This window comes from Pinus tabuliformis, chromosome 8 (genome assembly GCF_031772625.1).
Source record: "Pinus tabuliformis cultivar Carrire ecotype Pingquan chromosome 8, CPIR1, whole genome shotgun sequence".
Classification (NCBI taxonomy): Eukaryota; Viridiplantae; Streptophyta; class Pinopsida; order Pinales; family Pinaceae; genus Pinus; species Pinus tabuliformis.
The window spans coordinates 1,363,594,155-1,363,621,662 of NC_142294.1; the positions used below are offsets into that span (position 1 = coordinate 1,363,594,155).

Sequence of the window (27,508 nt, forward strand, 5' to 3'; positions counted from 1 at the left end):
CAACGAATAACATCACTGAGTATAGCGCGTTGATAGAAATACTCTCTGATGCCATCACCTGTGGTATACGCCGACTAATCGTCAAGCTAGACTCATAGCTCGTAATACTACAACTCAATGGTATATATTCCGTTCGCAATCCAGCTATTTATCGCATGTTCCTAAGGGTTAAGATTTTGGAAAGACAATTTGATTCAATTCAATACCAGCATATTTCCAGAAACTTAAACACATTAACCGACTCATTAGCAAACTATGTGTTAGATAGACATTTGCGACATTTATAAAACGAGACATATCATCAATGATTGTACATATGGATCATATAACTCAACCAGAATAAAACTCGAAAATCAAAATACATAAAAGTTGTTTATCGTTCATACATAATGTTCTGTAACCAAGACAAAATCGTTCATATGACCCAAAAACTCAAAAGTGCTAGGGGGCACCCTAGTCTAGTGATGCTCATGATAGCACGTCACGGCCTGTGCAATCATGCGCAAGAGATGAGTCCATCGTCTAGGCACGCCAGTAGTATGCCGCTGCAACTGTAAAGTTAACTCATCAATCCTCACATCGGGAATGCCGAGAGTAAGGCTCTCAACCTGCTCCTGCACAGCTGTAAGGGTCTCGGCTACGTCAAGGTCGCGGAGAATAACTCTCCCAGCAGTCTCCCCTACTGGGGCAGCAACTGGCGCTCTCGAGCGAACTGCTGGACGAACAGGACCAACATCTGCATGCACACATGAGTTTGATTAAAGTCTTGCACAAGGACATTATAAATAAGAGCAGTAAACAATAATATGGTTGAAGATTTTACCAATAGCGCCCCACTGTTTGCCATTCGGTAACACCAAATCCGGATCACCTCGGAAATCCATGCCAACATATGGGTACTCGGAATAGACCATCTCCTGGCGCTCGAACCACCTGAAGAAGGTATCAGTGAAAGTAATCTGAGATTGACCAGCATGCCTAGACATTTGGTCAACCCATCTCTGCATGCGTGGCTCGGTAGGAGAAGGTAGGTCGAGTGCAATATACTGAGGCTGCATCAGTGGTAATTTCTCCAAGGCAAAGGCAGTCAAAACAGAACCAAATCCAAAGTTCTTCAGCTTCCCGTCCTTTACCTTGGTCAATTGACTTTTCAGCTGAACAAGTACTGCATCACACCAGTTGAATACTTTCGGTTGGAGACACTCCAAGGCGTGCTGTACATAAGACCTGTTGGCAACATGAAGAGATGCACTACCGCCCATCCTACCAATAGTATACAGAATGGACCGGAGAGACCTGTCAGTAATCTCACGGATAACAACCTTGCCGTCTCTGCTCGGCTGGGAACCTTCCCTGCAATACTGGCGGACATAATCTCTCACGGAGTCATTCCCCCAGGCCGAACCTGACAAAGAAATGGGGGCACCCCGCCTTGACAACCCAATCAAGAAGTAAATGTCCACTATGGTCAAGGGGATGGATTTTCCCCTAATCTGGAATACTTGGTTGATGGGATCCCAAGAATCAAGCATATACTGCAGTAAAGAGATCTGTGCTCTCATGCTAGAGATATGGAAAAACTTCAGCAGGCCACAGTTCCGCAGCGCGTTCACCGTGACAGGGTCATGGAGAGCGATCATATCTTCTTCTTCATGTTCTCATTCTCGCCATGTAAGGGACATTTTGCTCAAAGATCCTTGCAAAACAAACAAGAGAAAGAGTAAGTTCCTGGATTTGATGAGAAACTAGCAAAATTTCATCAAAAAACTGTGCAAGAAGACCAGTTTTTGTGTCCAACGCAGGTAGCCAGTGTCCCACCTGCGTTGAAGGTCAAACTTCCTTAAGGCAGATTGACATTCAACTCAGGTTTCGAATGGACCACCTGCGTTGATGGCAGGGCGCCCTGACAAAACACCAGGTGCTCAGAAAGACAGGGAAACAGACACAGGATGGAAAAATGAAACCATGAAAAGAAAGAGCTAGGGTTTAGCTCCTACCTGGTCCAGACGGCGCCGAGAATCGTCCACAGAATCTCCCGAAATCAGCTGGTGAAAATCAAGGGGGAAGAGGCACCTCCAAAGCTCCAACAAACCAAGTTCAAATGAAATGGTAAAATGAGAGGTAAAAACACTTTTTAATTGCTTTTACGTAGTTCAAAGCGAAATATTAGGGTTTTAATCTCATTTTCAAGCAAATGTTATTCATTTCTAACTAAATTTGATGCAGCAATTGAGAATGCAGTACTATCTTGAAAAGAGAAAAGCTAGTTATGGTAAAAAATCAAAATTTGACTATATAGATCGAGCAGTTTTAGCACAAAGTTCATGCTCGTTAAAAAATAAACGCAAGATCCGAGCAGTTTTAACGCGGACTTCATGCTTGTTAAAAAATAAACATAAGCAATGAGCAAGAGTTTCCTCCAGTGTTTAAGCTCATTTTAAAATAAAAAAATGAACCTACCCGGTAAATAACCACCGTGAATGTAATACCATCAGCCATTAAAGCCTTGGTCGTGTTTGCACCGTCACCTCCACTTTTCATTTGGCCGATCGTTCACCTCCATATGATTGTTTACCCATTTTGAGTAACAGCTGCGAAGAGTGATTTCACCTAGCCATCCTTGTGACACTGCCGTGATTGGAAAATTCCAACCTGTACCTGGAATCTGCTGTTAACCCTGTTTATCACTCGTTCCTCAAAAGACGAGTCTTCTTTAAGCTCTTTTCAATTGACTCATAAAATATGAAAAGATTGCCGAGTCCTTGGCCTTCCAGCTCGTTAAAGGACAGGAAGAGCTATCCCTCCTCTAGATTTTAATCTTTTTGGACCTGAGGGATTATTGCACAAAAAGATCGAGCGCTTGTTTTGATCGGCTCGTTAAAACTATCGAAAACTCATCCCTTCTATATTGTTTTATAATTTTTCGGACTTAAGGGATTAGATGACGAAAAAGGAATTTTGGAGTTGACTTTATGTACCTTTTCAGACTCTCTAAAAATGAAAAGGACCGATTTATCCTTGTCGTTAGACTCGTTAAAATCATTAAATAGCGACAAACTTGTCTTTAGATGAGAACGAGTTTCACTATCGCTAGGCTCGTTAAAACATAGCGATGGGCTTGCCCGAAGGGCAGGTTATAGAACAAGCATATGTTATCCTCCTCAAGCTTGACAAAAATAAAGAGGTACTGGTCAGCAATGATTGGGGAAAAATTGGGAGAAACTAAAGAAAACTTTGATGGTAGCAAGTCGCTCTTGAACATGACACTGTTCCTCCGTACCACAATCGGGTTGGGTTGTTTCATTCACCGGCCACATCACCATGGTCTCGCCATACCATCCATATTTGGGGTAATGCTACCGATCCATCACATCAGTGTCGCCATATGTTCAAGAGAAGTCATTCAGAAAGAGTCAACCGTGTCCCATCCACTGCCATACATTATCCTTCATCCATTCATGACCACCACCCTGAATCATATGTCACAGATCGTTTTCACCTCCATTAAAATCATTAGCTCCGTTCCGTGTCACTGATGTGGGATTCATTAAGGCCCTCCTGTGACGGATCGCTTCTTGTCGACGTCAGCTCATTATCCAAGAAGTTGATCTAGGAACAACCCCTTCAGTACTTTGAAACTTGCATGCCACAATGGAAAGTTTGTCACTTCCAGCGATAGGTATACATCAATGACCTTCGACCGAAAGATTTTGCGTGGTGTTCGACGCCAAGTCCTTTATTCACACCACGCGAATTGTACTGCAGTACCTTGAGGGTCATTATCATTATCGGTGATTCCTCTCGCGCTTGTTAACGGTTTACATCATTGACCTGTAATTAAGCGATGTCTTTCCATGTTCGACTTCAGAACAATTCTCACATGGATCGACTTGTACTTAGAGTGAAGATCGAACGAGTTTGAAGACCCCGGATCTAGTTTCATCCATCCGGGATGCAATATATATTCAGGAAAGATAAAGACATTGACATGTACATCATTGCAGCAGATAATCATCCTTCTCAAAGGATGATAATTTCATCAAAATTATCAGTCTATCATCAGACGATTGTCTGTTCTATGTACATAAAAATGAATTTATAAAGCTGAGCATGGGAATGCCCGCCTCAGCTAGATCATGAAAGCAGTATGAAAATAATGTATTGTATTGTATTGTATTACAGGTCTCCTCCCAGCATTGGATGAACTTCGGATCCCCCTGATAAAGCATTTCTCCCGATAAACAGCCTCATACTTTAGGGGCCAACTGTTATAGACATTTTTGTGCCTTGCAACATTGAGCATGAAATGTCCATAATCTAAGGGATCCAAAGTCCCTAAACATGTTGTTCCTACCCCTAGAGGAACAAGGCTAACAAACCACAACAATTCACAAAAGTTCTCCACCTGAAACTGCTAAAAAAACAAGTCAATTCAGGATCATGTCAACTGCTCCACTGACCATCTGCGCTGAATGTCAATGGCTCCACTGGCTACCTGCGTTGAATGTCAACTCCAACACTGGCTACCTGCACTGAGCGAGATTGGACAAGTGGCAGACTCATTCCTCAAGGTGTCAGAACCCAGGAAGCTTCCGAAATGACACTTGCCTCAGGGAATTCGACTGTTGATGAGTAAGAGGTTCCAAATCTCCAAGTGGAAGCAAGAACCTCCAAGTGGACTCAAGAACTGACAGAGGGAGAGGACACTAGTCAGATCTCAAGCTGACTCATCCTCTCTCCAAACATCTATATATGGATCTCTCCTCCATGAGATCTGAGGTTGGAATTTTGTTATTGCAAAGAATTGCTGTTGGTTTGAGACTGGAATCATTGGGTGCTTAATGCTTTGAAGGGGCTGAAGATAGGAATTCCATTTGCTGGGAAGGAGATGCTGGATTGGAGCCCTCTGGGTTGTATCTCTTCTTGAACCTTGTTATTCATCAATAAAGCTATCTTGGTTTCTCCTATATGCTGATGTATTTTGATGTATGAATGTATTAGTGTATTTGGTTTATTTCTAATCCTAAACTAGTTATGAATGTGAACATCTGTCTTTGTGTAGTGTTCTTCTCTTGCTTCAAGTAGCTGTTCTCTTGTCGCAAGTAGCTGTTCTCTTGTGATCTTGCAGGAAGTTGTAGCTGGATAAGCAAGAAGGCAAGTAGCTGTGAACACCCAAAGAGAAGGGAGATTGGATCGAGGGACAAACGGAAGACACCGGTAAGTCTATTGATCTCTCTTCTTTCACATTTCATAAAGGAAGAAACCAGTGTAGCTGTACTCGTTTGTTGCTAAGGCACTGTCACACCTTAGGTGGATAGGATCGTCCTGCATAGGCATTTTTCCCCACAACAAGAAACCACCTCATAAGCAGCATCGGAACTTGCTCACGTCATTTTTACTACATCTTTCAGCTTGACCAGCAACATTTAGAAACCTTCAATATGATTTTTGGTTTATTAATGTCGTTGTGATAAAAAAAGTTCGATGTAAGTGTGATAAATTAAAGGCTAAGCTAAGCATGCAAGGCCTAACTTGTCAAAGATGGGCAATAAAATAATACACGGATTCTCATCTCAATATTTCTTCACAATAGTTTATTACGGAACCTTTTCATTCATGTGGTAGAAGGTTTTTGTTTATATCATTTTTTTTAAATGCACCTCCTCACTTCCACCGTTCTTTTACTAATATCAATATTTTTAAAATTGCGAGAACATGCCACTCCAATTTGCACGCATCCGTACTAGCAGGGCAGCCAACAGATGATTGACATTACAGATCGCATATGACACTAAAATATATTTTATAAAAATATAATAAATTTATTCAGTAAAATAAGAATAAAATAAATAAATGGTTTTGGGTCTGTCATACCTCAATGCTACAGCTACTCCGTTTGAAAAAAATTTGGATAGAATATGTGTCATTATAGATTTAACTTGGTTGAAAAGAGTAAGAAATTTTAAAACTTATTTAATTTATTTATTTTTATTATAGATTTTTATTCCATGAATTGAAAATTTAATTTTTAATTAAAAAAATTGTTTGACGAATTAATAGATGTTTAAAATATATTAAATCTATTTTTTTAAATATAAATTTAATTGAAATAAAAAACCTATATATATATATATATATATATATATATATATATATATATATATATATATATATATTATAAACCAAATATATAATAAAAATTGTTTCTCTCATAAACATTCGAGTTTAGAAAAGAAAGAGATGATATTACACATATCATGAAAAAACATTTCGATAAGTTTTTTTTGAAATAAGATGTTTTGCTAGTGAAATTTTTAAATAAATATTATATAGTTGTTTTCAATTTAAAGTGATTTTAATTTATTCTATTTTTTAAATAATCTTAGTGCTTTGTGATACAACACAACTTAGTTAAATTTTTAATACTTTTTATTAATCAAATTAATCACCTATCAATACTATTCTATTCTATTAGTTCCATGAGTCAGGAGAGCGATTGGTTTCCAGGATAAAAGATTTTCGTTCTTTCTCATGACGAATGAGATCCTTGGATAGTAAATCTATAGAAGATAGAATATTGATATCCGGATATATCTCTTTTTTCCTATCTTGTTTCGACTAGATCACACCATGTCTTTTCTCAGAAATGAAGAGGTTATTCTCATGAACGAGGGCCATAGCTGAGGGTTGAAAATGGATGAGTTCCATAGATGCGGAAAGGAAGATAGCTTTTGGCAACAATCCTTTTTATATCCACTCTTTTTTCAGGAAGATCTTTACGCAATTTCTCATGATCATTATTTGGATGTATCAAGTTCCTCCAGACCGATGGAACATTTAAGTTCCAATGATCAATTAAGTTTCCTAACTGTAAAACGTTTGATTTGTCAAATACGTCAACAAAATCATTCAATTGTTTTATTCGTGAATTGCAATCCAAATCCATTAGCTGATCGCAAGAAGAGTTTCTATTTTGAATCGGTACTAGAAGCACTTACATTGGTCCTGGAAGTTTCGTTCTCTATATGGTCAAAATCTTCTGTGGAAGGGATGAATGAATGTAAGAGTTTCCGGTCGATCCATTCAATATTTCCCTTCTTAGAGGATAAATTCCCGCATTCAAATTCTATGTTAGATGCACAAATACCCTATTCTATTCATCCGGAAATTTTGGTTCAAACCTTTTGTCGCTGGATGCGAGATGCTCCCTCCTTGCACCCATTACGCTCTGTTCTCTATGACTATAGAAATAGTCCAGAGAATTTACAAAGATCAATTATTGTCGTCCCAAGAGTAAATACGAGATTCTTCTTGTTCCTGTTGAATTATTATGTCTGTGAATACGAATCCATTTTATTTTCCCGTCTTAAACGATCCTCTCATTCACGATCGTTGTCTCATGGATCTTTCCCTCACCGAACTCATTTTCATCGAAAGATAAAACATATTATCATTTTTTCTCGTTGAAATTCACTGAAAAGTATCTGGTCGTTGAAGGATCCTAAAATTCACTATGTTAGATATGGCGAAAGACCTATTATAGCTATAAAGGGTGTTGATCTCCTAGTTAAAAAATGTAGATATTATCTTCTAATTTTTCGGCAATTTTATTTCCATCTTTGGTCTGAACCGTATAGGGTCTGTTCTCATCAATTATCCAAGAATTGTTCTTCTTCTCTAGGTTATTTTTTGAGGGTTCGGATGAACCCTCTTTTGGTCAGAACCAAAACGCTAGATGAGTTATTCATCCCCGTTCTTATTACCAATGAAATGGATCCAATAGTTCCGATTGTACCAATAATTGGATTATTGGCTACAGAAAAATTATGTGACATATCAGGGCGGCCAATTAGTAAATTTTCTTGGACCAGTCTAACAGATGATGATATCCTCGATTGATTCGATCAAATTTGGAGAAATCTTTTTCATTACTATAGTGGATCCTTTGATCGAGATGGTTTATATCATATAAAGTATATACTTTCATCATCATGTGCTAAAACTTTAGCCTGTAAACATAAAAGTACGATACCTGTAGTTCGGAAGGAATTAGGTCTAGAACTCTTTAAAAAATCATTTTCAAAAGAACGAGAATTTGATTCTCTGCCTTTTTTATCAAAAGCGGCGGCCCGTTCGTAGAGAGAACGAATTTGGCATTTAGATATTGCCCAGATAAATCCCCTAGCTAATTCCTGGCAAAAGATACAGGATCTAAAAATAGAAAACTATTTGACCAATGAAATTCTCTTTGAGTAATTGCCTCGATTCATAATCATTTTTATTTTTCTATCCGAGAACTAATAGGAAATAGATACATTACATGGGGAAAGCCGTGTGCAATGAGAATTGCAAGCACGGTTTGGGGAGAGATTTCTCTCTCTTACTGATACTGAAGAGAAGATCATCCACTCCATCCGACGAGCTCCGGGTTCGAGTCTCGGGCAACCCGGATCAAATTTCTGATAGGTACCTTTGTGCACTTATTCTGGTTCTGGATCTAATCAAGTTTTTTTAATATTTGTTTCTATTCATAGGGAACGAACTATCGCACTACGGGTTCTCCAGAAAGGTGATAAATAATTGATATTCCACTCATATAAATTTATTAATAATTTGGTTCCAGAATTGCGTTGCACTTCGTTATAGCGAAAAATAAATAAATAAATAAATAAATAAATTTAAAAAAAAAAAAGAAAAAATAAAAAAGAAAAAAAAAAGAAAAAAAAAATTTAAAAAAAAAGAAAAAAAAAATACTTATTCGATCCTATCTGTTCTCATTCCAATTGATCTTCCATTTCTGGAACCAAGAATAAATAATTTGATGGAGTATCTAACCACAGATAGATCTATAGAGTGTGGAATATATCTAAAAAAGATAGAGACTATCTAAAATACCTCTATATTCTATCCATATAGTATAGATTCAGTATCTATCCCGTTGGGATAGATATTTAAATTCCATCCCAGATATTGGTTGACATTGATACATGGATCATATTATACTGTAAAATAACAAGCCTTATGCTTGGGAGCCTCTGATGATTTTATAAACGAAGTTCTGACCATGACCACAATTATAGAAAGACGCGAAAGCGCAAATTTATGGAGTCGCTTCTGCGATTGGATCACTAGCACTGAAAACCGTCTTTACATTGGATGGTTCGGCGTCTTGATGATCCATACCCTATTGACCGCAACCTCTGTATTCATTATTGCTTTCATTGCAGCTCCTCCAGTAGATATTGATGGTATTCGTGAACCTATTTCTGGTTCTCTTCTTTATGGAAACAATATTATCTCCGGTGCCATTATTCCTACCTCTGTAGCTATCGTTTTGCACTTCTATCCCATCTGGGAAGAAACTTCCGTCGATGAATGGCTATACAACGGGGGTCCTTACGAGCTAATCGTTCTACACTTCCTACTTGGTGTAGCTTGCTATATGGGTCATGAGTGGGAGCTTAGCTTCCATCTAGGTATGTGTCCTTGGATTGTTGTTGCATACTCAGCTCCTGTTGCAGCTGCTACTACCATTTTCTTGATCTACCCAATTGGTCAAGGAAGCTTCTCTGATGGTATGCCTCTAGGAATCTCTGGTACTTTCAATTTCATGATTGTATTCCAGGCTGAGCACAATATCCTTATGCATCCATTCCACATGTTGGGTGTAGCTGGCGTATTCGGCGGCTCTCTATTCAGTGATATGCATGGTTGTTTGGTAACTTTCAGTTTGATCAAGGAAACTACTCAGAATCAATCCGAAAATGCAGGTTACAAATTTGGTCAGGAGGAAGAAACCTACAATATTGTGGCTGCTCATGGTTATTTCGGCCGATTGATCTTCCAATATGCTAATTTCAACAACTCCTGTTCTTTACATTTCTTCTTAGCTGCTTGGCCCGTAGGAGGTATCTAATTTACCGCTCTAGGCATAAGCACTATGGCTTTCAACCTAAATGGATTCAATTTCAACCAATCTGTAGTTGACAGTCAAGGCCGTGTAATTAACACTTGGGCTGATATCATTAATCGTGCTAACCTAGGTATGGAAGTTATGCACGAACGTAATGCTCACAACTTTCCTCTAGATCTAGCCGCTGTTGAATCTATTTCAATAGGTGGATAGACAGTCATTCTAGTAAGCTGGTCATAGCTGGGCTGGGAGACTCTCCTTGGCTAATCGACTTGGTCACTCTACTCGGCTACTCTACTTGGTTACTCAGCTCGGATAACAGAAAGGACAACCATATACAAAAGGAGGCTACGTGATTTTCTAGATTCAACATGTATGGAAGGAGGTACTTGTGCTGGTCATTATATATTTACCTTTCCTATTTCACACGTGCCATCGAGTGGTTAGTTTGAGGTGATTTTGTTAGCTTTGTTAGTACATAAGGCCGTGGTGCTTGGCTTATTCTTTTGGGTTTTGTGTTTTCACGTATATAATGTAATTAAGAAGTTGTGTTAGTACGGTATGGAACAATGGCATGTTCCTAACTGGAGGACTGGATGCAATGAAAAACTTGACGGGGATTGATTGCTTGCTGGCTAGACCCCACCACCCCGTGAGGCTAGACCCGATGATTATGCTTCGCGATACAATACCACCGAATCGGAGAACTGATCGATTTCTCTTGCTGTCCGTCTCAATATTCCTGCCCGTCGATCTAGATCTACCTCCTCGACCTTGTAACCTTCCCCCACCGAATAACTCGATGCTTTCATTTACCCTCGACCCTCGACCTCACTTACCGCTAAGGAACATGGGGTTCCTACCTCACTTACATCTACAGAACCATTCCTCCCTCGAATCATGGATGGAAGGAATGACGATGCGTTACATATGTTAATGAACTTTTCGATGATCCGCCAGACATAGCCCCCATAACCACTAGTTATAGCCGATACCCGGTAGCCGATCATAGATGATAGACAATCATAGACACAAGGAAGTCATAGCTGATAGCCAATCATAGCCGATCTGTGTTTTGTTTTGGGGATCCCACCGCTAGCCAATAAGAAAGGACTCCATACTGTGTGACCTGCATACTGGAAGACTTCAGTTGGACCTACTACAATATAAATGTTTTTAAGATTTTTAATATTTTTAAAATGTTGTTAATGTTTTTAATACTTTTATTAAGAATGTGAGGATAGTTAATTTTAATTTTATTAAATTATAAAGTTAATTTGATAGGGTTATTAACATGTTTGTTGTTGAGAATTTGGAAGTATCGGAGGAGCACCTGAACAAGGATCAAAGTTGACGCTAGGGTTTTGCATTAGGGTTCCATGGCGGGATGCGCAGGGGGGAGCGTTGCTCCCTCCTACAGTCAGGTAGTCACAGATGGGGGCAAGGGAGCAGTTGGGAGGCATTTCAAAAAACCGGTGGAAAAGAGTTCAGAAGCAAAAGGCAAGGAGACAGTTGGAAGAAACAAATCCCAGAGTCAGGAAGGAAATCAATAGGAAACAGGTAAAGAAAAGGAGAAGGAAGGCGGCAGCGGGAAAACAACCTCCATAGGAACAAAGGGAGTCTGTAAACCCAAATCTAGCATCATCCCCCGGGTCATATTGAGTGATCCAACGACTCAAGCGCATAGGGACCATATGAAAGAGCATGCAATCATCTGCAAGTTCATGGGGCTACGACCAACGGAGAGAGCCTTACATATCTGGATTAGAAGCCACTGGAAGCCAAAGGGAGAAATACATTTACATCTGGGCTCTAAGGGCTTCTTCACATTGGTGTTTGCGAACCTAGAGGACAAAGACAGAGTGTTTGAAGGGGTGCCTTATTTCTATGCTGCGGCAGGACTCTACATGCGGCCATAGATGATGAACTTTGTCCCGGAATGGGAAACATTTACATCTATACCAGTCTGGATCAGATTATACTCACTACCTCTACATTAATGGCTACCAGAATCGTTGAGAACCATAGGTAACAAGCTAGGGCATTTTCTGAAGATATCAGAGGCAACTCTCAAAGGTAAATATACCTCCTTTGCCAGAATATGTGTGGAAATGGATCTATCAGGAGCCCTTCCAGAAGCAATCATCTTAGAGGTTTATGATGAAGATTGGGTGCAAACAGTGGACTATGAGAATATACCTTTTAGATGCCACAAATGTCATGAACATGACCATCTATTTAGAGACTGCCCAACAAATGGTATGGAAGGCAATGGGAAAAACTCTTTGGATAAAGATCACAAGGGTTTTACCAAAGTTGGAGCGAAAGGGAAAGGGGGTAAATTACCACATAAAAAAACCACTGAAGACAGAAATACCAAGCACAATAGTTTCAAAATCCTAGAGGAAGTAGAGGAGAATGTGGAGATAGTCCAGGATAGGGAGAACACATCTAAGGAGCACGAAACGGAAGCTGAAATGAAGGATATCACAACAAATAACCAGCAGAAGGAGGATCTACCAAGCAACATGGAGATAAGCGGCATGGAGATAAGAAATGACTATGAGATGACTCCAAGTGAGGCGGGAACAGAGGACAATGAACTACAGGAGATTCTAGATAAGGAAAATCTGGATCTAGAACTATTTCTGGAATAAGGCAGGAACAAATGAGTGGACTCATTGCCCAAGGAAGACTACGATAGTGTTCAACAGCTCTTTCTATGGAGGGCTCAAACAAAGGGAGCTGGTGTCAAAATAAACCACGAAATCCAAGAGCAGAGTGGGGTCAAAAGGATGGAGAACTTACAGGTACAAGCTCCAAAGAACTCAAGAAGGAAACGAGGAAGGAAAAGACAGAATGAACTGCTAAGCGAATGTGGACAACTTCTGATTAACTCAGGTAAGATGAAAGATCTTACCAGTTATTCCTTCACTAACCTCTCTTAATGAAGCTCACAACGTGGAACATTAGAGGTTTAGGTAGTAGAACAGTCCTATGGGTGATAAGGAGACTTACATGGTAACAAATGTTTATGGACCTCAGAAGCAAGTGGATAAACTCAAGCTTCTTACCTCTCTTGAAGATCTAAGAGCAAGACATCCTAATATGCCCTGGATAGCTACAGGTTATTTCAACATGATAAGATCTCTTTCGGAAAAAAAAGGAGGTACTAGAAAGCTAGGCAGAGACTCTGAAACCTTTCTGGATTTCATTAGGAACCTGGGATTAGTGGATACCGAAACCATAAATGGCACCTTCACTTGGAACAACAAAAGGGGAGGGGCTTCTCAAGTGGCTTCCAAACTTGACAGAGTTCTTATTTATGAGGATCTCCTCCTCACTGGACGAGTAATCTTCACCTCCATTCTACCCTTTGGTGGTTCGGATCACTGGCCAGTTCATCTTGAAGTTACCTTTATGGGCACTTCGAGAAACGGGCCCTTCATATTCAAAAATGCCTGGCTCTCTTACCGTAATTTCATCAGTAACATTGACAAATGGTGGAGAGAGGAGTTAAATATACAGGGTACCAAAATGTTCATGCTCCAACAGAGACTCAAACATATCAAATCCAAACTCAAAGCTTGGAATAGAGAGGAATTCGGGGATATCCTCAAGGCCTGAATAGAAACTGAGCAGAAATTACAGGAAATCAATCAGATTAATATCACAAAAGGCTTCAATGAAGAGAGGCAAAACTAACTCACTCTCTCTAGGAATAATGCGAGAATAGTTGTCTGCAAGAGGAAATCTTCTGGCGACAGAAATCTAGAATTCAATGGATCAAAGAGGGACAAAGAAACACAAAGTTCTTTCACAAATCCACTATGGCACATAGGGCACATAACATAATCACAAAGATTAAGGATTCTCAAGGTATTGAGCTTTTATCTCACAGTGACATGGGATCAAGTCTAGTTCAACACTTCTCCAATATTGCAAAGGAGCCTTTGGAGGATAGATCTAGGTACATTTCTCAATTCACCTAGCACATTCCCAAGTTTGTCACCAGAGAGGACAACCAAAATCACAACAGACCGGTCTCGGAAGAGGAGGTCAGTGAGGTGATTAAGGAAATGCAAAGTGGAAAAGCACCAGGCCTCGATGGATTTAATGTAGACTTCTTCAAAGCATGTTGGGACATAGTCAAGCAGGATATCCTCAAGATTGTGGAGGACACTCGAGAAAATCCAAAAGGGTTCTGAAAGCACTAGATGCCACCTTCATAGCCTTAGTCCCCAAAAAGGAAAATGCTATGACTCCGGATGGATTTCGATTCATAGCGTTATGCAATGTGGTGTATAAAATCATATTCAAAGTGATAGCTAATAGACTCAAGCCCCTGCTACCTTTGCTCATCTCGAAAGAGCAAACATGCTATGTGGAAGGCAAACAAATTCTCAACAACATCATCCAAGCACATGGGGTAATACACCCACTTAACTACAACAAGCAGGCAGGCACGATCATTCAGTTGGACCTTGCGAAATCCTATGACAAACTTAGCTGGTCCTATATCAGAGCTATTCTAAAAGCCTATGGCTTTGACCAAAACTGGATAAGGTGGGTGATGGCACTTGTCACCACAACCAACTTCTCCATTCTGCTCAATGGAGTGCCTTCAAGTACCTTCTCACCTTCCAGAGGGCTCAGACAAGGAGATCTGCTCTCACCTTTCCTCTTCATCCTTATGATGGAAGGGCTAGGCAGGGCAATCAAAATCGAAAATGTTGTTGGTCGAATTCTGGGTATTAAGCTCACCCCAGATGGAGAGGCTAACACTCATCAACAATTTGTGGATGACACTATGTTGCAGGGCATACCCATAGTTAAGGAAGCAAAAGCAATCAAAAAAATTCTTGACGACTTTGCTATGGTAGCAGGAACAGAGGTAAGCCTCAACAAGTCAAAAGTTTTTTTCTTTAATACCAATATTGCTATACAAAGAAACATTACCAGGATTCTTGGTTTTCAAAGGGAACAATTACCCTCCAAATATCTAGGCATTCCCATTTCTAACAAGCCTCTAATCAAGAAAACATGGGAATCAACTTTAAATAAGCTTCAAGATAAGATCAAGAAATGCACATATAAATCCTTGAACCTAGCACGGCGACTTGTGCTCACATAGGCGATCCTACAGGCCATTCCAATTTTCATGCTTGCAACCCTCCCTGCACCTCAAGGTATTAAGCAATAGATAAGGAGCATACAAAGGGACTTTCTGTGGGGCAAAGGGGAGGAGAAGAAGAAGTGGGCTTTAGTAGTCTAGGACAAGCTTTGCAGGCCCAAAAGCCATAGTGGCTTAGGGCTCCATTACTCGGAAACTCCTAGTAAAGTTTTGGGAGCTAAGCTCTGGTGGAGATGGATCAAGGAGCCGAATGCCCCCTGGGCCAAACTTTGGAAACAAAAGTATGCCAAGGATTCACAGGAGAAGGATCATATCAGAATGTCAGGACAGATTATAGGCTCCCAAATCTAGAAACTTGCTTGGGAGAATAAAAGCATAGTTCAGCAGCACTGTTTCTGGGAAATCCAAGCGGGGGATCGGGCTTGATTCTAGGAGGAAAGTTGGCAACAGGAACCCATCCTGAATAGGAATGACTTAGCAGCGCTCAAGGTAGACATAGAGAGTAAAGGTCTGTTATTGGTAAAAGATTTCTGGGACCAGGTAAGTAATAATGGTAAATGGAGAAATTGGAAGGACCTAGGTTACAATGCTGAGAGTCCGTTGAGGGCCAAGGCAGAGGTGCTCACCCTGGATTTAGAGCATAGGCGAATTCTGGTTTCCTCCTTACCTAACCAACTAAGATGGGGGAAGAACAATGAAGGCAACTTTAACCTCAAAGAAGCAAAACAGGTAGTCACAGGTTTTAACTTTGTCAATCCAGCACATCTTTGGAAGAAGCTTTAGCAAACTCCTCACTGGATGAAAATAAAGTTATTCATTTGGCTGGTGCATCAAAGAAAGATCCTTAATTGGGAAAACCTTCTAAAGAAAGGCTTCATTGGCCCCTCCAAATGTCACCTCTGTGGCTCTCATGAGGAAACAATTGAACACCTTCTCAAACTCTGGCCTTTCTCTGCTAGGGTTTGGAACTGGGTGGCCTCAAGCTTCAAACAACCCGACAGTACAATCTCAACATATCCAATACGTTGAAAACCTTGAGGAAGAACTTCTTAGAGAATGAGATCCTCAACAAAGCTTGGATGCTAGTTCCAGGTTTTGTCATCTGGAATGTCTGGGAAGAACGCAATAGGAGGATATTCAAAAATAAATCTTGTGAGCCCTAGCACATAATTAATCAAATTCAAAAACAGCTTAAAGATATAGTTAAAAGCCTTTTGAGGCCAAGTCTTAAGGATCCTCCTCTGCCTCATGAGGAGAAATTATTCTTAATTTGGGACTACAATCCATCGTTCCTCAAGGAACAAGAAAGGAAGTGAGATTAATAAATACAGGGGCTAGTAGATGCCAGCCCCCTCCACAAGGCTTCTGCAAAGTAAACATCGATGGAGCTTCTAAGGGCAACCCAGGGGTAGCTGGCTTTGGGGGTGCGATAAGAGATCATCAGGGGCACACAAAATACATCTTCCATGGCCACCTGGGAAAGGGTACCAACAATATGGTTGAACTTATGGAATTCGAACAATGCTTGGAGATCCTGGTGGAGGAAAATATACAAAATGTTATCGTTGAATCAGATTCGGAATTGATCATAAGAGCAGCCAAGAAGATTCACAATGGAACTTTTCCAGATAAAGTGTCGGAGCACTGGAGGCTACTGCAGATTTTTTATCGTATCCACTCTCACTTGCAAACCCTTAGAATGATAAGTTTTGTTCATGTTAGAAGGAAGGCAAACATGCTAGCAGATCGGTTGGCCAACGAAGGAGTGGTCAATAAGGACAGGGATTCCCGGTGTGCATGGGAGTCACTACCAGACGGAAAACTGCGAGAGGATTGTTTCTTCGTGGCCACCAAAGATTTAGAACTATGGATAAACAGTACTGAGCAAAGGGACTCAAAAGACAGGTGTGAGGATGGTATCACCTAAGTTTTCTTCGATTTTGGTTTTGGTTGCTCTCCACTTCTCTGTTCGCTTTCGAATGAATGATGAGGGTTACGATTCGGGCAGCACCACAAATCTGGTGGCTTGTGTGTTTTTGACTCAGCAGGTTTTTGATGGAGACCCCAGGCGGAAGGCTCAGTATTGTCCACTAGAATGGTCGGACGGTCTTTACCTGGCTACAGAGCGTTCGGGTTATTCCACGAAACCACAGACTCAAATCCACAAATGGTATATTGCACGGGACATAGATGGTATCTGGTTTTTTGCAAGTTGCCTCTGGTTCCACTCAGTGTGTCACAAGTGGCTATGAGGGGAGAGATAAAACCGCCCTCATCGGGTGGTTAACCTCCGCACTTTTCGTCCGTGCAATATTAATGATGGCCATTGGATCAGGGTTGTGTACTCAACAACGGGGACTGGTTCGTGCTTGTTGCTGGAGGGTTCCGGACTTGAAATTATTTAGTGGACCCAATCTATTGTTGCTGTCGGGTCCATTTTGTTGGGAGTAGTATGGTACAAAACCACAAATGGTATTTCGCATGGGACATAGATGGTATCTGGTTTTTTGTAAGTTGCCTCTGATTCCACTCAATGTGTGACAAGTGGCCACAAGAGGTGAGAGGAAACCGCCCTCAGCTTGCGGTTAACCTCTGCGCTTTTTGTTCGCGCGATATCATTGATGGTTGTTGGATCGGGGTTGTGTTTTCTATGGCGGGGATTGGTTCGTGCTTGTTGTTGGAGGGTTCTAGACCCAAACTTATTTAGTGGACCCATTCTTTAGCTGTCGTCGGATCCGTTTTGTTGGGTGTAGTTTGGTACACCGTGGGTCCCCTTGTGGACCCCTGGTGGGATGCTTGTCAGGGTTTTGTGGGCCTTAGTCCTTGGTATTTTGCAGTCCCTGCTGACTGGGACACTTTGTAAAATATGTAATTTGATTTTGATTAATAGAAGGTTCATATCTTACTTATAAAAAAAAACATGTTTGTTGTTGATAATTTATGGATTGTAAATTTGATTAGTTGATCATTTTTTTCATGATAATTTTGTCTAATACAATCTATTTAAAAATGTATTGTGTTTTATGGGGCGTTAGTTTAAGTTTGTGATGTGAAGGTCAATTGTTCAAATTTTAATGAGAAAAAATCCAACTATATTAAAAGTTGATGTCGCCCAATTTAATAACTTAAATACCCTTAAATTATAATTTCTCAAACCAAAAAATTAAACATGAAGTCATCTCCATACTCACACATTATAAAATACTATTTAAAACACAAAATTATAAACATATTATTAAGAAAAAAATAAAACCAAAAAACATATATAGAAATATATTATTATTATTATGATTTTATTTATTCTCTTTAAAATTTAAAAAACTTGGAATTCATTTAATTATTTTTCCCATTTATCATTTTTTAGTTAATTTAATTTATTTTAAATATAAACATCATATATGTAAATATTTTATATTTTATCTTTATTCACCTGCTTTATTTTAATAATATATATTATAAATTTGTAATAATCTTTATGTTTTTATAAATTTATAATAAAAATTTCGTGAATTTGTAATACAGTTATGCGATAAAAATAAGGTTATAGACCGAGCTACCTGCCGGCGCCCAAAAGCAAGAGATGTATTCAGCCAGATATGGTGAGAAGAGGAAAAGAGCTATTTTTTTCCCATTCAATGAATCATATGCATCTTCCTTTCTTTCTCTTCCCTCTCTTTCCTTGAGAGCCTATGTTTTCCTTTCTTTAGATAGAAGAGAAGAGAGGGGCTACAATCGTTCATTTCATGGAATATGGATAGGGGATAACCTCATGCTTGGCTGACCATCTTCCAGTTCTAGAGAGTTCTTGCATCTTCCAGACCTTCTAGAGAGTCTGCGAGTTCTTGCATCTTCCAGACCTGCTAGAGAGTATGCCTTTTGGGAGATTCTTAGTGGTGGTTCACCAACCTCATGTTCCTTCCTCCCACTCCGTTGTCACGGGAGCAATCCTTCCTTTTCTTTTCCAACCAATCAATACTTCCAATAGCTATTCTCGTCAAGCAAGCCATCTCACCCACTAATGCTTCTATCAATAGCTATCTTCACGGGGTATTCAATTCAAAGCAAACCAAAAGACCAAATCTTTTGGTCGATTTCTTGAGGAATAAGTCACCATTTATTTACATTATGGTCGTTATTGAAATTGTTGTAAAGTTTAACAAGATTCTTAATTATGTATAATAGAGATTGGCTCTATTCTCTGCACCGTTCTGTGAACAAATTTTGTTTTAGAATCTCCATATGATGCGTTTTCAGTATTGGTTCAGTTATAAAAAAAAATGAAGATGAAATCAATGATCCACTTCAGATTGGAAGTTTGTATTGCTGTGGCATTGTTCTTCATAATTATGTAATCATGTAACTTGTATCCATGGGATGAGTGGTGATTCAAGGGATTGTTAGGCTAAACCGTTTTCAAGCTGTAGCAGACAGATTATAATTTATAACACATTTGTATACACATGTAAATTGTTTCTGTGGATAAGGGTTGCAGGGTTCATTAGCCTCGACTGTGGAGGCACGAAGAGTTACAATGACAGCGCTGGTATACAATGGATCACCGACGATGGCTATATCGATGCTGGACAGAAATCAATAGTTCCAAATGTCGCAGGAGTAACAACATCAATACAGATGAACACCCTTCGAAAATTTCCAGAAAGAAACAAGAATTGCTATGATATAACTCCGCTTCAGATCGGAACCAAATATCTACTGCGTGCAACCTTTCTCTACGCAAACTATGATGGTCTGACTTCGCCCCCCACTTTCGTTCTAATGTTAGATGCCGACGTTTGGATTACGGTTAAATTAACTGAAAGTGAGGTAACGGTGAAGGAATTAATTTTCATGGCGAAATTCAAGAGCAGCAGCTTCTGCCTGGGCCGTCAAAGTAACGGTGGAGTGCCCATCATCTCTTCTCTGGAACTTCGGCCACTAGAGGAGACCATGTATTGGCCTGTCAGTCAAGACTATTCGTTGTTTAGGTTGAAGAATACAAATTTCGGAGCTCCAAATGACAGTTCAGATATAAGGTAATTATCTATACAGACTAGCCTGCACCTTAACCTCGGACTAGCTATTCCAGATCTTTCACCCGTTAAGGACGGGCACCTCAAAGAATTTGATACCTATACCTAGAGGGTCATTGATCATAGGGTGAAGATGGATTTTTGAAGTCTTAGTTTAACTATTTTATATTTTGATTGCTTTTAAGTATTTTTTTGGGGCTAACTATTATGTTTTTTGTTTTGAAAGTTATGGAAATTTTGGCTATATTTTGAAAAAATTTGGCAAGGAATTTTGTAAATCTAAGTAAAAGTTGTCAAACTTCATGATTTTAGGTGTCTTAGAAGTGTTTTTGCCGGGATTCAGACCACCCCCACCTGTATAGATGACTACTATTTCTTTTTATGGTCAAATTTATTAAACCAAGATAGATCTATTTTAAACACTGATCTAACATGAGTCTAGAAGGATCCAATTTGTTTAGGTGTAAATCAATTTGTTCTAGTGCAATTTTTTTATGAACAGAAATTATTTAGATATTTTGTATAGGTATTATTTTTTTTTTTTTAATTTTTATTTCGGCCAACATCATCAAAATTTCAACTTTGATGACTGAGAGACAAAGTTACACATCATACCGGACTGTAAAATGAGTCTCTCAGCTCAAAAAATAGGTTAGGATGTGTTGGAATTGGGCATCTTTAAGTTAATTGTCCCAAAATCTACTGATCAAGAGATTTCTGGAATATTCTAGAATCTAACGATCAAAAGAGACCATTTGTCTCCATTTATTTAACATCTCTTCTAACCATCAGATTTTGAAATATTTCTGAAATGTGTAATCTACATATATTCAGTAGCTAAAATCACAAATTTAAACTATAAACTTTTTCTTAGTACTGAATTGATTTATGCATTCAAAAGTACTGAATTGATTTATGCATTCAAAACACACACACATTTAAAATTTTAATCTATTATTTCTATTGTGAATTAAAAAGAAAATCTAAAATTTTAATCTATTATCTCTGTTGTGAATTAAAAAGAAATTCTAATGTTTACCAGGTTGGTTGTGATATCCAGATGATCCTTTTGACCGACTCTGGTGTCCCTCTGCCAACACATCAGGTCTTCCAAATATCATAACCAATGGGAAGTATCAACTGGAGCGGCCAAAGATATGCCACCCTCTCTAGTCATGCAAACGGCAGATAGAAGTCCCCAAAATTATGCTTTCCCTTATTGCAAAAGCACCGGAGATGGGTACCTTTATATTTCAATGTACTTTGCTGAATTACAGGCTTTAAATGATACTAGTATCAGGGAATTCGATCTATATCTGGACAATAACAAGCTTGGCGGAACTGTACAGCCTAGATATTTAGAGTCCTCTAATGTCTCTGTCCTCATGCCATACGGAAAAACAAAACAAATGGCATTTCGGGTACAGGCAACAGATCGTTCGACGCTGCCTCCAATTTTTAACGCTTTGGAAATATATCGCCGAAGATGGTATGCATTCCATGATTTATCAGAACCTTTTATCATTTCAATTTTTCTTCTCGTCAAAACCCAAAAATCTTATGGAGGTATCTATTGAAATTATCTCGTTGTCCAATTTTACAGTGCGAGCTTTGAGAGAAATTCAGTTGGATATTAATTTCACATATGCTTCGGCTGGTGATCCATGCTTGCCCGCTAAGTTTTCTTGGGATTGGAGCGACGTATCCCCCAGAATCACAAGCTTGTGAGTAGTAATTCAGACCCAGCTTTTATTGGTTGTCCGTTGGTCCAATTTCTAAAATTTTACAAGTTATATATTTACTCTGTTTATTTAGATGTCAGGTATCTGTTCTACATTTCATTTGATTGATTTCGATCTCAGGAATCTCTCGAGCAAAGGAATTACAAGTATACCTTCCAGTATTACCCATCTCACAGCCCTGGTTATAATGTAAGTGTCTCTTCTAATTTTTCATAGTTTTGATGAAATATTGTTTTAATGATTCAGTCAAATAGTTTTATTTTTAATAACATATAATAAAACACATTTTGATATGATTTCATAATTTATTTATTTTTAGATTTTTTTAATTTCTGATTAAAAATAAAGTTTAAAGATTTTTTCCAATTTAAAAAAAAATTAGTTTTTTTTTAAATTTACTAAATTTAGAAATAATATACATCTAATTTAATTTAATTTAATTATTAATTATAATTTTTATTTTTATATAATTTGATTCAAACAAAATATTTACATGAAATAAAATCACATTCCATCTTTTTCATATTTGATTACAAAAATATCTCTTATGAAAGGGAATCTAGCCCACTAGCAAGGTTTGACCCCTATGACTTCTGACAAGGCACTGATTTTGACCAACTAAGCTAACCCTTGGTGCTTACATAATCTATATTATTAAAAATAACTTTTTAATAAAAATATGGTATAGATATTGATTATTCATTCGCATGGGAATTCTAGCTTAGTGTTAGAATCCAATTTCAATGTATAAATCAACAATGCAGTCTATTCACTATGCTCTTTGAAAATCATATTTCTGCAGTGGCTTGTCTGAAAACAATTTAACGGGACCAGTACCAGCATTTCTAGCTAATTTGACGAACTTGAGAGAACTGTGAGTAGGATTTCTCTTTGATAGATGTTATATTTCTCTAGTAAGGCTAGCTTTGTACTCCCTGGCTTATATTGAGAGATGCAATCCAGGAATTTGGAGAACAATAATCTAACTGGTACAGTTCCAGTTATTTTAAGAAACAACAAAAACTTATCGATCAGGTTAATCCTCTTCTCCAACATGGATCATTTTACTGGAATTTCATATAGTTTTATCATAGAGATCTCTAAATTTGAGATTCAACATTCTGATTGTGTTTTATGTTTGATAGGCTTTCGGGCAATCCACTTCTTTGTGAAGGCGACGCAAATCAGTGCACTAAATCTAAACCTGGTATCAGTAAAAGAGTTATTATCAGTTTGTCAGTCGCTGGAGGGATAATATTAATTCTTTTGTCAATTACTGCTGCAACACTACTTGTTAGAAGATAGAAACGGGGGAGGGCTAGGGCTAGGGCTATTGGTATGTATATATGATTTGTGTATTTTTTTGATCATTCTCTATTGGTGTACATATTTTGTGAGTGATTTTAATATTTGTAACTGCATTCTTCTATTGTTCTTGCAGAGAGAAATCCTTTGAAAGAAGCCACAAAGGGCCATGACTTGTCATCACCTCAATGCAGAAAATTTAGTTATAACGAGGTCAAGGAAATAACTGGTGACTTTGGAAGGCAAATTGGCAGAGGAGGATTTGGGCCTGTATTCTATGGTCGTCTACAAAATGGGCTGGAGTTGGTTGTCAAAGTACTGTCAGAATCATCAAAACAAGGAGACAAGGAATTCTCAACAGAGGTATGTATGGCTGCTTAATTGATCAGCGTTTCACACTTTCCTATATAAACAACAATGGTTTTTGTAATTAAGGATAAAATATTTTTATCTCTTGAGCAACATTTCGGCATTTTGAGAAATAGATATGTGCAAAGGGCACTACGACTCACTGAAAAGAAAGGTATAATACAGGTTACTAAGCTTTCGAAAGTGCACCATAAAAATCTTGTGCCCTTTGTGGGATATTGTTGTGAAGGAGAAAATCAGATATTGATTTACCAGTATATGTCCAAGGGAAACTTGAGGGGAATTCTCCGCGGTATGGGTCAAATCCTGGGCTATCTTGTCTTGTGTTTCATTTGGAAAAACAATTTCAATTTATCATATATATATATATATATATATATAATTTTCTTGCTATACAGGGCCAAATGCTTTACAGCAGTTAGCTGACTGGAAAACAAGGCTTGACATTGCATTGAATGCAGCTCAAGGTGAGTGTCTTCCCTCTTGAAAAAACCATGAATTTAGACTTTGTATATTATGTACATCAATTGACTAATGTCAATGTCTCTTTAAAAATAATAATCAGGACTGGAATACTTACATAATGGCTGCAAACCTATCATAATCCAGAGAGATATCAAAGCTACTAATATTCTTTTAAGTGAACGGATGGAAGCAAAATTATCAGACTTTGGGCTATCTAGGTTTGGCCCCTCCAGTGAAGCAACCCATGTCTCAACGGATGTGAAGGGCACATTCGGCTACCTTGATCCTGAGTATTACACATTTCCCATTCAATTTTCCTTCTTGTTTCATTAATATTGTTTCATTCAATTTATCTGGAACTGAAAATCAAAAGAGAAAATGGATTCATCGATGTGAAGGGCACATTCGGCTACCTTGATCCTGAGTATTACACATTTCCCATTCAATTTTCCTTCTTGTTTCATTAGTATTGTTTCATTCAATTTATCTCGAACTGAAAATCAAAAGAGAAAATGGATTCATCGATATTCATAGGACCGTTGCTTTGAACAGATATGCCACTACGCACAATTTGACAGAGAAAAGTGATGTATATAGCTTTGGAGTTGTGATTTTTGAGTTAATATCCAGGAGAGAACCAATGGATACAAATGTCTCTCGTGAAAACAGTCATATCGTCTCGTGGGTAAGCTTCGTTAATGCAACTATTTTTGTATTTGTGGGTATGAAGAAGATATTGAAGCATTAGAATTGTAATGGTGTTGTGGTTTCTGATCTTGTGTGAGAGTGCAGGTAAGATCGATGATTCGGGAAGCAAATATTGAAGGTATTTTAGATAAAAGGGTTGTGAAAGAGGTCAATATGAACGCAATGTGGAAAATAGCGGAATTGGCGATGCTGTGCACAGAAAGTCAACCGAATGAAAGACCCACAATGAATGAAGTTGTAAGTGAATTGAAAGAAAGCATTCGATTGCTCAATGAAACCGATTTACTGGATCACAAATTAGTCCATCATCCAACCTTTTCTGCAGCTGGCGATTCAATATCGACCACAAAACCATCTGCAAGATAAACATATTTTCAAACTTAATTCATATGGCAGATTGGTTATTGTGGCACAAGATATTCGTTTTTTGTTACGCCATTATAAGTACGTAAACAACCACGAACTATGACACTACATTAAGTAGAAGCTAATCTATGTTATATTGTGGATTATCATTGGCTATACATTGTTTATTTTTTTACAGAATTTGATTATTAGGATAATTGTGTATGTTTAATAATTTATTAATTTTAAAATATAGGTTTTTTGTGGTTTATATTTCAAGCAAGAATGTCTTTTAGATTAATCTCATTTTTTGTTATTTCATTAGCCATAAGTAAACAACCACTAACTATAACACTACATTAAGTAGAAGTTAATTTAAGCTATTGTGGATTATCATTGGCTATATATTGTCTATGTTTTACAAAATTTGATTATTGGGATAATTGTGTATGTTTAATAATTTATTAATTTCAAAATATAAGATTTTGTTATCTATATTTCAAACAAGATTGTCTTTCAGATTGATCACATTATTATTATCTTCACCTTTGTCTTAACAATGAATTAGTAGTATGAACCACATTAATTTGTTGGAAAAATCAACTAAATAATGATTATATGGTTAGTCTGAAATACATTCCTGTTATATAGAGAGAGATGGGATGAGTTAATTGGTTTATCCTCACTTTTATCTTTAGATGAACCACATTAATTGATTAGTCAGTTAACACTATCTCTTATAAAAATAATCATAAATAAATACTTACTCAAAACAACGCAAATAAATTAAATTAACTTTATATCTTAAGTATATTAAAATATATTATTTTAATCGTTTTGATTTTCACAAAGCTAATGTCATCGTCCCAACAATATGAATTTGGAATATCTTAACCTATTTACAATAATGTCTAACTGTTAATTTCATGTGTAAATGATTGTTTAGCCTACCAATTTAAAATAATGTTGCACAAGTGTGGGATGAAGCAAAGGTTGGAAAAGTAGATATTAAATTATAAGAAAAATTAAATTGAATTGAAAGTTACAATATTATTCATTAAAAATCATATTGATAATAATTAAATTAATATTATTTTAAATAAAAATGAAAAGTTGATTTTTTTGGAATATATAAATTTATAATTTAGTATATTCATTTGGATTTTATTTAATGTGTTTTTAACCTATTACATGTATTTATGGCATATTAAATATTATATAAATTCATAACATAATATATTTATGGGGCTTCATTTAATGAGTCTTTTATATATCATATGATATTATCTGTAATTTTATTATATATTGAAAAATATCTCTAAAAATCTTATTGTTTAACTTCTTATCAATAGGAATCTAATATACATTTCTCACTTTTTTATTAACATTTTTTATACCCTTTTATATTTTTTCATTAATTTTGAGCTCCAATTTTTATATCTACCAATATAAAATCCCTTTACCCCCAATATATCCCTCAATATAATGTCATTTTTTCCTAACATATATGCCCCAATATGAACCCATGTGGTATAGTATTATTGTGTCAAATTGCCCTAATGAAGCTTGCTGCCCGAATAAAACTCGTGTGAATATATTAGGCCTTACTATATTATTATAATAAATTAAATATTAATAAATATCTATTCAAAATTATATTAAAATTTTATATTTTTTAAAATAACTATAACATTAAATAATTTTAATGTGTTAACTTTAGTATTTATAAATATTTATTTAGAAAATGAGAAATAAATTATAAACATAAAATTTTAATGTTATTGTAAAACTAAATTTTATATAAATAAATTTTTAATATTTTGTAAATTTAAAATATTACCTAAATGTTAAGTAGTATTAGTTTTTAACATAACTAGTTTAGATCTATCTTAATTTTGGATCTATAAGTGTTGAAAGCGATCAACTCAAGGTGCAAACATTTCCTCAAATTTTGCACTGAAAAAAGAAGTTTGCACCTCAAGAGGTTTAATCCCTCTCGACACTTAATAGATCCTAAGTTAATATGGATCTAGGATGGTTTCCGTTATCTGCAACCATGAAAAATTTGTTGAACATCTGATTACTGTAATCATTTTAAATTTGCTAAATATGTCTAAGATTAATCTGATCATTTTATTTTTAAATTTCCTCGGTTACCTTAGTTTGTTGAGATGATAGAGACTGTTAATAACTAGAATGGTGAAATAAAAATTTTGAATGCAAAATGACAATGTAACAATGTTGAATGATATAAATGTGAATAATAAGAATATAATCAATTAAAAATAGTATTTGAATTGTGATTAGTCTCAAACAATTTTTTTCTATTGTTATTATTATATTTTATTCATATGGGTCATATGAAAAGGGTGGTTGAAATCATTGAACATTCAAATTTTTAACTCGAGTTATTCTAGCAAACATCATACATTGTCTCTCTTGCTCTCTAATATGGACGGTAGCTTTCTCCAAAGTTAATCATTATGACTTATGGAGT

The 27,508-nt window shown here is 37.2% G+C and overlaps 2 protein-coding genes across 2 annotated transcripts; both read left to right on the forward strand.

Annotated features, from left to right (window-relative positions):
• Window positions 1-13,021: 13,021 nt before the first annotated feature.
• LOC149240560 (uncharacterized) lies at window positions 13,022-13,540 on the forward strand. Its single transcript, XM_089370216.1, has one exon. It carries the CDS (start codon window positions 13,022-13,024, stop codon window positions 13,538-13,540), a length of 519 nt encoding a protein of 172 aa, XP_089226342.1.
• Window positions 13,541-19,208: 5,668 nt separating this feature from the next.
• LOC149240561 (putative LRR receptor-like serine/threonine-protein kinase At1g51820) lies at window positions 19,209-25,152 on the forward strand. Its single transcript, XM_089370217.1, has 13 exons — window positions 19,209-20,080; window positions 21,505-21,566; window positions 21,681-21,801; window positions 21,940-22,008; window positions 22,622-22,693; window positions 22,783-22,854; window positions 22,965-23,116; window positions 23,261-23,487; window positions 23,659-23,785; window positions 23,892-23,960; window positions 24,059-24,248; window positions 24,511-24,643; window positions 24,751-25,152. Exons 1-13 carry the CDS (start codon window positions 19,680-19,682, stop codon window positions 25,030-25,032), a joined length of 1,977 nt encoding a protein of 658 aa, XP_089226343.1. The 5' UTR covers window positions 19,209-19,679; the 3' UTR covers window positions 25,033-25,152.
• Window positions 25,153-27,508: the final 2,356 nt, after the last annotated feature.